Source organism: Lytechinus variegatus, chromosome 7 (assembly GCF_018143015.1).
Source record: "Lytechinus variegatus isolate NC3 chromosome 7, Lvar_3.0, whole genome shotgun sequence".
In the NCBI taxonomy this organism is placed as follows: domain Eukaryota; kingdom Metazoa; phylum Echinodermata; class Echinoidea; order Temnopleuroida; family Toxopneustidae; genus Lytechinus; species Lytechinus variegatus.
This window is the reverse complement of record NC_054746.1, coordinates 31457797-31471604: the sequence shown is the minus strand read 5'-3', so window position 1 is coordinate 31471604 and position 13808 is coordinate 31457797. Positions and strand designations below refer to the sequence as shown.

At 36.7% G+C, this 13808-nt stretch overlaps 1 protein-coding gene across 1 annotated transcript; it reads right to left on the bottom strand.

The window, feature by feature from the left end:
* Positions 1 to 2334: 2334 nt before the first annotated feature.
* LOC121419010 (carboxypeptidase B-like) lies at positions 2335 to 13620 on the bottom strand. Its single transcript, XM_041613269.1, has 11 exons — positions 13491 to 13620; positions 11833 to 11911; positions 11549 to 11668; positions 11200 to 11310; positions 9288 to 9386; positions 8433 to 8534; positions 7507 to 7614; positions 6046 to 6136; positions 4594 to 4796; positions 3902 to 3986; positions 2335 to 2549 (listed from the first exon to the last, which is right to left on the bottom strand). Exons 1-11 carry the CDS (start codon positions 13613 to 13615, stop codon positions 2359 to 2361), a joined length of 1314 nt encoding a protein of 437 aa, XP_041469203.1. The 5' UTR covers positions 13616 to 13620; the 3' UTR covers positions 2335 to 2358.
* Positions 13621 to 13808: the final 188 nt, after the last annotated feature.

The window sequence follows — 13808 nt, the reverse complement described above, 5'->3', positions numbered from 1 at the left end:
TCTCTTCAAAAAGTGTAATACTTTGGTATTAGGAAAGAATCGTATAAGGAACTGGAGCCCCAGCTAGCTTCTACATTCTTCTGTAAACCTCATATATGGAATTCCATCTGTGTACTTAAACATTAGCGATGTTTCAATAATTTATTTTTTCAATTCAACTGCAGCTTTATCTAAATTAGTAGCTGATAGATCAATTATTCCTAATACAAATCAATACACACCATCAATCAACTTCAAATTTGCAATTGACTTCTTCAGACTGATTCAAAGACCTAATTGACAATTATATTTTTTTTAATTAAGTTTTTGCATTGCTCAACAAGTAATTGACTAGCCAGTGGCACTCTTTAATATGAATCGATTCGTCGCCTCCATATTCATGGAGAGCATATTTATTGACAAGAATTGCCTCCTCTCATAATTTTCATGCGGTTGAACATTTCAAGCATTGGTATCTGTAAAATATAGAATTTATAAACGGGTGATAAAAACAACAAATCTACTCCTTATAAAAAGAAAGGGATATATTCTAAATCTTAAAGTAAGGAAATAATAAACTTCTCGAATAAACAATGATGAGAACTGATACCTAAAATGGAAATATAAAGAATGAATATCCGTTATCCTTGTAAAGATGGCCGTTACAAAATGGTGTTTCTCGTGCAGTCGTGTGTCATGAGTTCAATTAAAATCTTTCACGATATATTTTTGGTGATTTTTTTCCTCTCTCTCGTATGTGCATTTTGAATAAACCAGGAACGTATGTAAGTTTAATGTTACACCAAATCCCGGCACCATGTATTCTTTACTTGGCATAAGGTCCTGAAAAAGACACATCCAAACTCCAAAAGCATTTTCTTGCTTTAGAGTGATTCATTCTTTTCCATGGAACTTGCTAGAACAGAAAAAGTTCACTAGTTTGTTACATTTTTTTTCATTGTTAATTTCAATTCAAGAGAACAACCAAGTCTCATTTGACATGGCAAGTTTGACGTATCTAATGGGATATCAAGATAGTTCGTTCCGGAAGACAATGCCCGATTAGTAAGTTTAAACAAACAATATGACAAATACGAGAGATGGCAGATCTTATCTTGGGTTGCAATTTGAGAGTCAGAAGGGTGTATGTCGTCATCACGAGTGACGAGACTCTTCCTTCGTGCTGAGGATACGTCCTTTTTACTTCATCGCTCCAACCAAGTTGAACTGAACATCTGCTAAGCGGCAAAAAAATTCGTCAATATGTAAACAGGGAGGTGAGAGTAGACCCATCCCTGATGTTTTGGACCCTTGCTTTATGGGTTCATTAAAAGTTGATTGATAGTTTGATGAACCCAGAAAATTGAAATCGTCAAAGTATTATCCAAATACAGATCGTCATCAAATCATGATGGTATAATATGTTAGGAATGAAACAAAAGATATCTAAACTTAAACATTTCTAACTAGAAATTTGACTGAACAATCGCTCTAGTATAGTCTATATAGTAGACGCTACATCTCATAATTCCTTGCACATATGGGTCTGCAAAGAAAAAAAAATGCATGTTTAATCCTCAATGACACCCTAAAGCAACAATTTTTCTTGATCTTAATCAATATATATATATATATATACATATATATATACATATATATATATATATATATATATATATATATATATATGTATATACTAGTATATATATATATATATAATATGTGTGATGGTGTGTGTGTGTGTGAGAGAGAGAAATTGTACATGTACAAAAGCTTTGGCAACTCTTGTATTGAAATATTTTATGAAAGAAATGAATGAAGAAATGATAGCTCTGAGGAACATTGATTTAAGCTACGCCTACCATTGTTCTCTTCATTCATTTCTTTCACACACCCAAAACCCACACACACACTATTATAAACATCAGTAAACATCAGTATTTAAAAATCGTAATCTCTTTATTTACATCATTTGATCTTATCCATGTCTTCAGATTCTGTTTTCTTTTCCTCTTTCTTTGTCTCTTCCAAATCTTGAGGTTCCTTTATATTGTCACCCTCATTAGTCGCATCACAATCATTGCTTCACCACTAATAAACTAATAAAGAACAACCACTTCACTTGTCAACATGCATAATTTTTGTTTATTTTATTAAAAGTTTCAGATGCAAATTACAGCTTCAACATTTTTATGTATTTTCATGTTTTTTTATAATTCACACCAGCCCATTATTATATTTGACCTCAAGTTCGTTCAGGATGTACAAATTATGGCGCTTCCCGATCAATGATGAGTAAATTACGCACTTATCTTCAGGTGTCTACATTCATTGTCGTTTTCATGTTTTGTCCCGGGTTTTGTTCATTTGCGTTTGTCTCTATGCGTACTCGGCGACGAGCTGCTGACCGAGTGTCTTCATACCAGCGTAGATCTCCTCAGCGGTTGGCTGGATCTGCCAAGCTGGAAGCTGGAATCCGAACGTACCCTCATCACGAAGCTCCACCACATAGGTGTACTTCACGCCTAGGGATCCGTAGCCAAAGTCCTCGCTTCCACCCGTTGCGGGGTCTGAGATGTAGATAATGATATGGCTCGCATAGGTTAAACTAAAGGACAAGTCCATCCCATCAGAAAGTTTACTTGAATAAAAAGAGAAAAATCCAACGAGCAAAACACGGAAACTTCATCAAAGTCAGATGTAAAATAAGAAAGAAAGTCAGATGTAAAATAAGAAAGACATTTTTGCTTAATTTCACAAAACAGTTACACGCACATTCTGGTCGGTACAAGGGGTCGGTATGCAAATGAGGAGACTGATGATGTCATCCACTATTTTCTTTGTATTCCATTACATGAAATATTCTAATTTTCTCCCCATTGTCAAGTGAAACAACGATTGATTCCTCCATGAACATGTGGAACTAGCATTGCTTAAAACTATTTGATTCAGTCAAATTGGTCCCTATTGTCAAATCTGTAAAAAAATGAAATATTGTATAATTCAAACAATAAAAAAAAAGAAGAAAAAGGGAGTGACAGACATCATTGACTGTTTCATTTGCATGCCACTGAGTTGTGCATATCACTGTTTTGTGAAAAATATTAAACTTTAAAATGTCATAACTTTCTTATTTTACATCCGATTTTTGATGAAATATTCAGCGTTATGCTTGTTTGATTTTTCTCTATTTATTTAACTCGACATTTTTCTGGGGTGGACTTGACCTTAAGTTATGAAGTGAATTTGATAACTAATTGAGATTTTTTAGCGATTGAGAGAAACGGTCATATTGATGCCTTTTTTATACCGCTTTTGCATGCTGCTGATTAATGATGATGATGATGAAGAGGGCGATGATGATGGTAATGATTAGCAAGTAGATAGTGAATTGGTGGTGGTGGTTGTGATGATGATAAGGCATGCGTTTCATGAAAGGACTTGTCGGACATTTTATCCGACAAGTACCAGTTTATCCGACAGTTACCATAGGAACAGTGCCTCTCAGCCAATCAGAATCAAGGAAAGATGTCAGATCTGACAACTTGTCGGATGAAAATATTGATGAAACGCTTCCCTGAAGCCTGATAACTGATATCACAAACATCAACAGCAGCTTGAGTATGATGTCATCATCGTACAGCGATCTATTATCATCATCATCATCATCATCACCGACATTAGGTAATCGTCAATTACAATCAAATCCAGTCCAGAAAATATTTTTAACTTCTTCATTCTGGCAACAAAATGTTATTGCCATCACGTCACCATGTTGATGTTGTGAAATGACGTCGAGAGGATGGGGAGAATGATGAAGATACTGGAGATGAATAAAATGCTGATGAATGTAAACTCATGCATTTAGATGAAACCAAGTGGCACATGCTATTTTCAAATAATATATTTATGATATACTCACACATATCAGGTCCTGATTCTCCAACAAAATAATCTTTGCCATGAACTGAGCTAATTGAATTCTCTACTTTAGTGGCGAGTGCTTTCTGTAAATGATAAGATTGATAAAAATTCATTAAAAAAATCAATATTCAAAATGTAACCGTGGGATTGAGGAGGTAGGTGAACTCTGGAGGGAACAGATTAGTAAATCAAGGGGTCGAGATACTAGTCGAAGGCGCGAATTATTTTTCAAAAATGCCATGTCACCTTCTGGGACCAGCGATCTCTAGATCTGCAATGTCTCAATCAAAATGGGCTTTAAGTTGCTATACTAGAGTAGTTCAGATGTTTGTTTACATGCATAATAATATTTCTGAATACTTCAACTTAGATTACAAATGGCCGAGAAGTCAATTCGGTTTTGCCATTTCTGCAGTTTTTCGAAAGAAGAGCTTTGTGAAACATCATTGATGCTAAAATCACACCAACGAAACATACTCCAACCTGACTGATGGTTTGTCATTGGTAATAACGTAGTAGCTTTTATCGATCTGGGTCCCGTAACTCAAAGGTTAGCGTTTAATCGTACGTTTGATTTTCACGATCGATTGTACATTGCAGTCAATGGAATCAAACGTTCTACGATCATTGCTAAGCTTTGTGTTACAGCCCCCTGGAGTAGGTATCGTGTCGGTGTGCCTGGTGCTGTACCTGTTCGTCTTTGTCTGGATGAGCGACGTTCCTTCGAGTGTAGCCCCAAGGGTAGAGCCAGTACTGACCGTAGGCATGGAAATCAATGAAAAGCTTGAGGTCTGAGCCAAAGCTCTGAAGGAAAGCCTTGGAGCCAATGTTTTCGGGTTCACTCAGCGGTTCTGTTCCTTGGTAGTCCTGGGCACACCTCTGTCGACTAGCACCTTATGCATTTTATATTTTGAAAACCCCGGATGAACAGACGGAATGTAGGTGGGGGGGTTATCATGAATGGGCAGATAGAGAGAAAGAGAAAGAGAGAGAGAGAGAGAGAGAAAAAAGCAATTAGAGATTAGAGAATATCAGGACATATGAAATGTTCAAACTGGTTGTTTCCTAAAGCTGTTCGTAAGATATGAATGATTTTACGCGCGACTGGTGATCCTTTCTTGTGCTATGTGATATCCCTATGTAATTGAGTTAAGAACATGTTCCAGTCGTGCGTAAAGTCAACCGAAACTTTACGAACAGCTTTATGAAACACCCACCAGGCTTACCAAGTACTATTAATATTAAATTAATATTAACATCAATTAATAGTTTTCAACAGGAAGTAGTCAAAATATAAAAGGAGATTGAGATACAAAATAGGCAAGAAAGGGAGGGATAGAAGGAGAGAGAGAGAGAGAGAAGGGAAGATGATGTACAGTTGATAAAAATTATGTTTACAAATCATTGTATTCTATAGTGTTTTAATTTTCAACGACACAGCTCAACAGCTTGTTACCGATATATTTTACTCTTTGCCTAAGCGATAATTCTGAATAATGATGTCTGACTTTTTTTTTGGGTGGACCAATTCAAATCGGGCTATTTGCGCAACTACATCATCTTTTTTTCATTTTAAAGATCATACAGAGCAAGAAATGTATCGCTGTAAAGTCTACGAGTACAAGGCGTGAAACATACAAGGGGAGCGTTGTAGCCCAGTGGATTAGTCTCCGGACTCTTAAACAGAGGGTCGTGGGTTCGAATCCCAACCATGGCGTAATTTCCTTCAGCAAGAAATTGATCCACAATGTGCTGCACTCAACCCATGTGAGGTAAATGGGTATCTGGCCGGAATTTATTCCTTGAAACGCAGCGCGCGTAACAGCTGCACTGCTAAAGCCAGGGTAATTATGCTGCATGTACATGTATACTGTAGAGCGCTTATAGAGACTTTTGACAAAGTAAGTATTAAGCGCGATATACTAGTAAGCAAGTATAATTATACAAGAATTTATATACAAAAAGATATATATTCTCACAAAATTTAGTAACACTGCAAACAAAGTGGAAAACCAACACTCTAAAATCCTGATATGAAAATTTTCTAACAGTCTTGTAATATGATCGACTATAAAAAAACAAGATATCTATTAGGCCTATTCTTTCTTAAGATTAATTCAGGTATTTCAACAATCCTCCTACCTCCCCATTCGTAGTCATAATTACGGTTGAGATCGACTCCAGCGCATCCTCCTGTGTTAGGGTTGCGGTTCTTGCGCCACATACGATCATCCTTGTCAACGAAAATAAATAAGTAAATAAATGAATTACTATCATCAATCACATCACAGTCTATGTTTTCACCATGTTTATTCAGATATTTGTTGCTGGATCCGAGGTGTGCGGTAATAAATACTGTCAAAAAAGCCCTGACACTATTGCAGCAGAATCGTGCGTACATGATTTCCAAATAAAATACAAGGGATTTATGAGAAAATTAATATATGCTCGCCAATCTATTTAGTTTCAATACATTTTTTTTTCAATAATGTCAAATATGAAATAAACCTGCCATGAAACGAAGATTTCAAACTACACTGCCACATGTGCGTGACAAGATGTGTAGTTTGTGTGCAAAGACGTTATAATAATATTATGTGTATCATGCGCGCGTCAATCTTAATGTACAATTATATTATCAATATCATCTTATTTTCTTTCATTTCCAGGAATACAAAGATATAGCATTGATCAATTCAATTATAATGATCGATAAAATATGCATTGAAAATGATTGATTAAATATATAATAACAATGAATGAAAAGTACACTTAATAAACAAAAGAGATATCATCCATCTCATTTTTTCGATACCTTTTGCGAACTATGTCAATCGCCTGCGCAGAGCAACATTTTCCCTCCTGTGTACGCAGCTTATTTTGGCGTACTCGGGAATCAACTTTACGCAACTCTACGCAGGGCCAGAACGACAGCATATGGCTGCGGATTGCAAAAAAAGAATATTTATGTGAGACTCTTCGAAATAAATTCAAAGGAAATACATTGAATATACAGTCCAAGGAAATACATTAAATATACAGTACAAGGAAATACATTAAATATACAGTACAAGAAAATGAAATAATAAAGCATTAAAAAAGGCGAATGTGACATTATCACTCTTTTGTATAGTGGACAGTATTAATCAATGATATTTGAAAGGCTTGCTGAGGAAGTTTTTTTTTTTTGTAAAATAATTATGTAAATACCTTTCTTGATTGCACTCAGTGAATTACATTCTTCAAGATTTCTTATTGACTTAATTTTCAGATCAAATACGTGATCTTATTCATCAAAAGTGAGAAAAAAATGTTATCATTATGATGAATTTGCGCTTTACCGGTGACGCATCCGTAAGCATTGATTTGCTTTATTAATATTTATTGAAAAGGTGCGTGAGTGTGAACACGTGTGTGTTAGGAGATGTGGGGGCAAAGTGCAGCCCACTTATGTCCTAAATGATACCAGCTACATAACCAACCAAGTACCGTTAAATGACATGAACACAGGGGAGGGGTACTTCGTTGTCTGTCATTTCCTATGTTAATATCCAATGATTTGTAATGAATAAATAGTTTTAATAATGATTCGCTCATACTTACAGTATGGCTGAACTTATATCCATCGATGTTATATACTGGAACGATGATCCAAACGAAGTTATCTAACATGCTGGTAACAGTATCATCACTGCCGTAGTTTAAAACGAACTGACACAGGAAAAGGGTATAGTGGTGGGGTGGAAGGAAGTGAAAAATAAAGCAATAAAGAAGACTTAGATGTAAAAAAAAGTAATGGTGTAGAGTTATGCATGCATGCACTTCCCCTAAATCATTCTGTTTATCGGTTTATTTGAATAATATTCGATATACCTGTACTATTCGATAATCGTGTAAAATTGTCGAACAGAGAGAAAAGCAAGAGAATTGTTGTAGAGAGTCTGCTCTTAGATCAGCCATTATTCATGAAAAAATTACATGAAATGGAGAAGGTATCCATCGAAAGGGAATTAATGGTAATTGTGAATGGCATTTCCATCTATGTGTCACCTTTTTGTTTAATAAGAGAAAAAAGGGTGTTTTATACGACCCGAGAATAAATTACATGTATCACAATTTGCGGGATAATGATTTCATCTTTGGGGGGGGGGGCGCTCCTCGCGTTGTATTTTCAGTATGGGTTGGGGCACATTAATACTTCTTCACATGATGATCAAAACTTTTGGCATGAACATGAGAAACCGGGAAAGTTAGAGGCGCAGTAAACGGACAGAGAAATTAAATTGATAACATAGGTTCGAATCCCTTACCGAGTTATGGAACCTACCATCTTCTTACAAAGAACTTGGTTATCATAGATTTGAGTATATAGGCCTACTTGGAGACAAAGTGACAATTTTAACTCAATGGCTACCTTGGGTAAATCATCGTCATCATCATCATCATCATCATCATCATTATCATCACTACCATAATTTGTGTGGGGGTGTGTGTGTGGGGGGGGGGTAAGATCTACAGAAAGCACATACCATATTGATGAGATTAATGACTGTAGCTGGGCTAACCCATTCTCTGGCATGGATACCTCCCTGGATGTAGGCTACGTTCGTGGCGGACGGTGACTTGGCGATCTGTTCGATATTATAAATTGCGAGCAGCAATAACCCATAATGTACCAATTCTTATAAAATTGATAAACTTTTAGGGATGCTATGATCGGAAAAATCAAAATTATTGGTATGCTAATCAATTGTTCTTTCAGTGTGGGGATCAGTTGGGAGGGTGATTATGACTCTGAATTATTCTTTTCATAATGATAATAATAATGTTATGAGCTAGCGCCAATTATCAAGTAACCGGCTGTAGCTTCAGCTGCTAAAGGCGCTTGGTGTATTCCGGAAATTAATCCTGCCGGGGACCCATTCACCTCACCTTGGAAGAGTGCAGCACAATGTGGGTAAAATTCTTGCTGAAGGAAAACACGCCATGGCTTGGATTCGAACCCACGTCCCTCAGCTTGAAAGAAGGTATTCATAACCACTAGACCACGTCGCCCCTACCTAACTATATATATTGCAAATTGCACTTAATGATTTTTTTTTAGTTTAAAATAAAACAAATATTTTCAAGTTTCTAAAGCTGCTGTTGAAAAATGGCCTGGTAATTAATGTTAACATGTTCACTCCTTCTGTTTCTCTTGTTCTTCTTCCCCTCCTCCTTGTTCAATTTCTTTCTTGTTCACACTTTTCATAAGTAGTATCATATCGTTATCATTACCATTCTAATTATCATAATTGCCATCATCGCCATAAACAATCAGAATTATCAGAAAGGTATTGCACCCAAACCCAGCCCAACAACACCCCATCAAATACAAAACATACCCTGAGTCCGTAGACTGCTTCCCCCTCGTACGTGGTTGTGACCTTAACCATACTGACATCAGGATGAGAGGAAGAGAAGTCATTCATCCAGGCAAAGATCTAAAGATCGAAAAGGAATAGATGATAACGCATATAATATTATGCAGAATATGATAAAAGTAGTTCCTTCAGTGTAAGATGGGATCTGCTTTTTGGCGCTCATGACGATACATGATTGTGTTACATGAATAGGCTGAAAAGATGAAAGAAAATAATCAAAACTGAAAGAATATAGCAAGACAATATACACAGAGATAGATCTGTTTCAGTACAAAAAAATCTAAAATAGAAAAATGTATGATCACATATTCTCAACTCATCTAAACACAATATTCCGTAGATTTTTATAAAGATTAGATGACTAATACAGAAAAATATTGACCCGTTAGCAATATACCTATTTAAAATTGGATTCTAAATAATGTATAGGGCTATCGATGATCCCAAGATAAATCAGAAAACACAAACAAAATTAGCGCATTTCACGAATTCCGATGACGATATTACGAAGCCTTTAAAGTGCCATCGACTTGGCGAGATAATTTATCTTGCAATGTCGACATGATAACCTTATTATGTCGACATGGCTAGATACATTATCTCGCCAAGTCGACTTATAAAAAGTTATATGTCGACATGGCGAGATATGTTATCTTGTCAAGTTGACTTATAAAAAAAGGTATATATCAACTTGGCGAGATATTTGGACTCTCGCCGGGCCTTGGAGACTTCATATCTTGCCATGTCGATACTATGGCCGTATTCTGAAGTCGGGTTTAACTTAAACTCAGGTTTAAAGTTGTGGTTTAACTATGAAAAGCCAGTTGTTACATAAATCTATAACAGTAGAGGTTCAATGTATCAGATCACTGACTCCCAAAACAGCCTGGAAAGGATAAGTATGAAAGTTGTCTTCACCATTAAAGAATTAGTAAAGAGCACAGTAAACATGAGAAACATTCATTTTAACCAAATTTTGAAACGTTTGGCTTCCCATAATTTTAGCACAGAGTTAGACCATGGTCTAAGTTAAACCTGACTTCAGAATACATGCCATAATGTTTTATAAGTCGACTTGGCAAGATAAAATATCTCGCTAAGGTTATCATGTCGACTTGGCAAGATAAAATATCTCGCCAAGTCGTCGGCACTTTAAAGGCTCCGTACGATATAGACTTAAATTTCCACAACAATCCATCAAGGGCCCCGTTTCATAAACATTTAATGCAATAACAAATAGCAATTTAACCATCAGCCATCGGGTACAATTAGGATTTCAGTTGCTTTTAACTGTTATTGGAAATTGCTTCTTATATAACACGTTTTTATGAAACTGGCCCCAGATCTCTCATTATGCGGAAGGCAACATCAGTAGCTGATTCAGGTGGGTAAACGACCGGTGATCCTTTCTTTTGGTAAATGGTAGACACCATTGGCGATGGTTTAGCGCGTAGGAAAGGTTCACCAGTCGTTCTAAAGTCGCTCTTAACTTACGAACAACTTTATGGAACTGCCCCCTGGATTTCATAAATGCACGGGCCCGTTAGAGCTAGGGTCCAGAAAAAACCCTCGGTCGACTATGAAGGTGGAATGGGTCGATTTTTTTTTGCCCAACAAGGACACTTTTACCCCCGCCCCCCCCCCCCGGCCTACAAGAAGATAAAAGCTAAGTTACTGGGGTGATGCCAGATGCATTTCATTTGATAGTAAATAAATTTGATGGTCCATCCAGGTGCCGCGCCCCATGCCCCCTCCCGGGCCCACCACTAGGAAAAAAATACGACATCTGTCAATATCTCCCTCCCACTCCTAAAGGGTTCGGTGCATAGAGATGTTTATCTCTATGGTTCGGTGCTAGGTTGAGTATTATTACCTCTTCATAAGTGTGGTATTGGTTGTAATCGAAGTTGGCAGCATTAAAGTCGTTCTTAGAATTGATCATCTCAGCGGCCTCTCGGTCAATCATATCTTGGACGTTAGAGATCTAGAGGAAAGTTTAAATGATACAGATACATGTAGGACATCTATTAAAAGTGGATAGAAAATTATTTAAAATTATCGAAATTTCTGTATTTCCGAAAGTATTAGAAGGCTACTGCAAAGTCTCGACATTCATGCACAGATTCTAGAAATGGATTACGGTTTATCTTCTTTGAACAAAAGAGCTGTTTTTTTTATCCATCCCGCGATTTCCTTTTCTCCAAGTGATATTAAGTACATACCCAAGTTGTGATCTCTAGTCCAGGACGGCTGGCTGAGCTAACGAAGTTCAGTTGATGGGCAGGGGAAACCATGACATCGACAGGTCGTCCAACTTTCGTTGGGCGCTTCCAGAAATCAAGCTAGGAATAAGAAAGGATAAGAATTAAGATGGGAGGTGGGGAAGAGTGAAAAGAATACAATGTAGAAAAGGTACAGAAAAGTATCAGCAAGGAAGCGGAATAAAATCACTAGAATGATAATAGAAACATCGACACATGTTAAAATATATTCGACTCATCCTTACCGTTTCCCATCTGTCGGCCACACCTTGTATCCATTTTAATTCATCTTGGGTCCGAGGAGTAATGCGAAATACCTTGTAGCTGGAAAGACACAGTAAAATATGACATCAAGTAGATCGAGTAATACTCTTCACTTTGGTTTTCATCCTCGAATTTGAAAATCATCTAATGCATGACACTCGTGAAAGGCAATGTAGATGATGTCGAGACGATCATCGTTGGACAAAAGAGAGATGACAATAATTGCGTTGCTGATGGTTGATACTGGTGGTGATACTGATGATAGCGACAGGTGTTTTGGTGATATTGGTGGTCATAATAACGATAATAATCGTGAATGCTGGAATTGTTAGTAAAACGAGGATGTCGGTGATGATGGCATTGGTGTAGATGATGATAGTGGTGATAATGGTGGTGACGATGGTGTAAATGGCGTTGTTGATGATGGCTAATAGCGCCAATATTGGAAACGGCATAAATGGTGGCGGTAGCTGTGTTTTAGTGGTAGTAATGATTACGATGATTTAAGGAGGAGCAACATTACAGTTTAGAAAGCAGTTAATTGAAAAATGGATTTAGAAACTAATTAGTTGATTATCACCTGGAACAGGCTACATAAAAGAAAATTGGCAAGTTGTAACTGACATTGAATCCTTGATTTTGATTGGCTGTTGAACATCGATACCATGGTATTCACCATGCATGGGATGAAAAAGTTTCAGAACTTTTATGCATCAGGTCCATGGACACCTGTTGTACTAGCGTTCCCGCATGCAGATAACGGGTATTTGGGTTCGCTACTTTCTCCCAACGACAGGAAGGAAAAATCTCGCATAAGTTTCTAAAAGTTCCGTGTAGGTCAAGTTCCATCCATGAGGAGGGTAATTTCAATAACTTGAGAATATAAAAACAAGTTGAATCTTCAAAATGTCAGATATGAAATATTTTTAGATGTAAACCAAGTCATTTTCGGTGTTGTTTAGTTGCCAAAACCAGTGACATGCACAACATAGGCGGTAGTACCGTACACGTCACATACTCAGTATTTCTCTTTGTATTTTATATTATGAAAATATTTAAATTCAATTATGTGAAGGTTGGTTTGATTCCTCATGGAAAATATAAAATTATTCACATTATTATTCTTACATCACTAGATCTATATAAAGAAGTGGCAGTTCTGTGGAAGAAAATAAAGAATGAAATATCGAATGTGAGTGACGTACGTCACCTAGTCTCTTATTTACATACTGGCAAAGACATGTACATATAAAACTCTATAATGAAAATTGAAAATAAAACATGCAAAAACTCTTCTTTATCTTATAATGTCATCCGATTTCAAAGAAAATTTCGGTTTTATACTTCAGATATTTTCTACTAGTTCAAACCAAATTCTGATTGGGATAGAGTTCGTATTCAATAATGGCGATGGTGGCAACAAATGAGAGCAGTGCTAATGGCAGTGATGGTTATGATGATGATGATCATGATGATGGTGCATGGTGATCATGATGGGAAGTGATGTTGATGACGATTTATGATGTTGGTAGTGATGATGATGATGATAACGATTATGAAGGTGGTAGTGATGGTGATAATGACGATGGATGTTACTGTTGTAATGACGACCATGATGGGCATCTCACACGAGCCTTACTTGTCATAGCGAACTTTACGGCTGACCGGTAGAGCTGAGCAAACGGTCAAGATGACCACTAACAGAACAAAACTGACCTTCATTCTGGATGTGTGATGTGTCGAGAAATAAAAAGCATCAAACATTGCTATGGTCATTTATAATACATACAGCAAAATGGTACAATGACGTCAGCTTCTAAGCTTATAGACTAAGTGGCTTGACCAATATATTGCAGACCAACATGTCCAGCTTTGTGATAAGCAATAATCACCTTAAAACTTATGTCAACACTAAGCTAATTCAAAATAACTCAATGTTTTTTTTTTTGGCAATTAA

Excerpts from the sequence above, each read along its gene's own strand:
- LOC121419010 (XM_041613269.1), bottom strand. The coding sequence starts at position 13,615 with ATGTTTGATGCTTTTTATTTCTCGACACATCACACATCCAGAATGAAG. Across the intron at positions 11,311-11,548 it reads GACTAGAGATCACAACTTGG|ATCTCTAACGTCCAAGATAT; the intron begins GTATGTACTTAA and ends ACTTTCCTCTAG. Across the intron at positions 6,137-7,506 it reads GATATAAGTTCAGCCATACT|GATGATCGTATGTGGCGCAA; the intron begins GTAAGTATGAGC and ends TTCGTTGACAAG.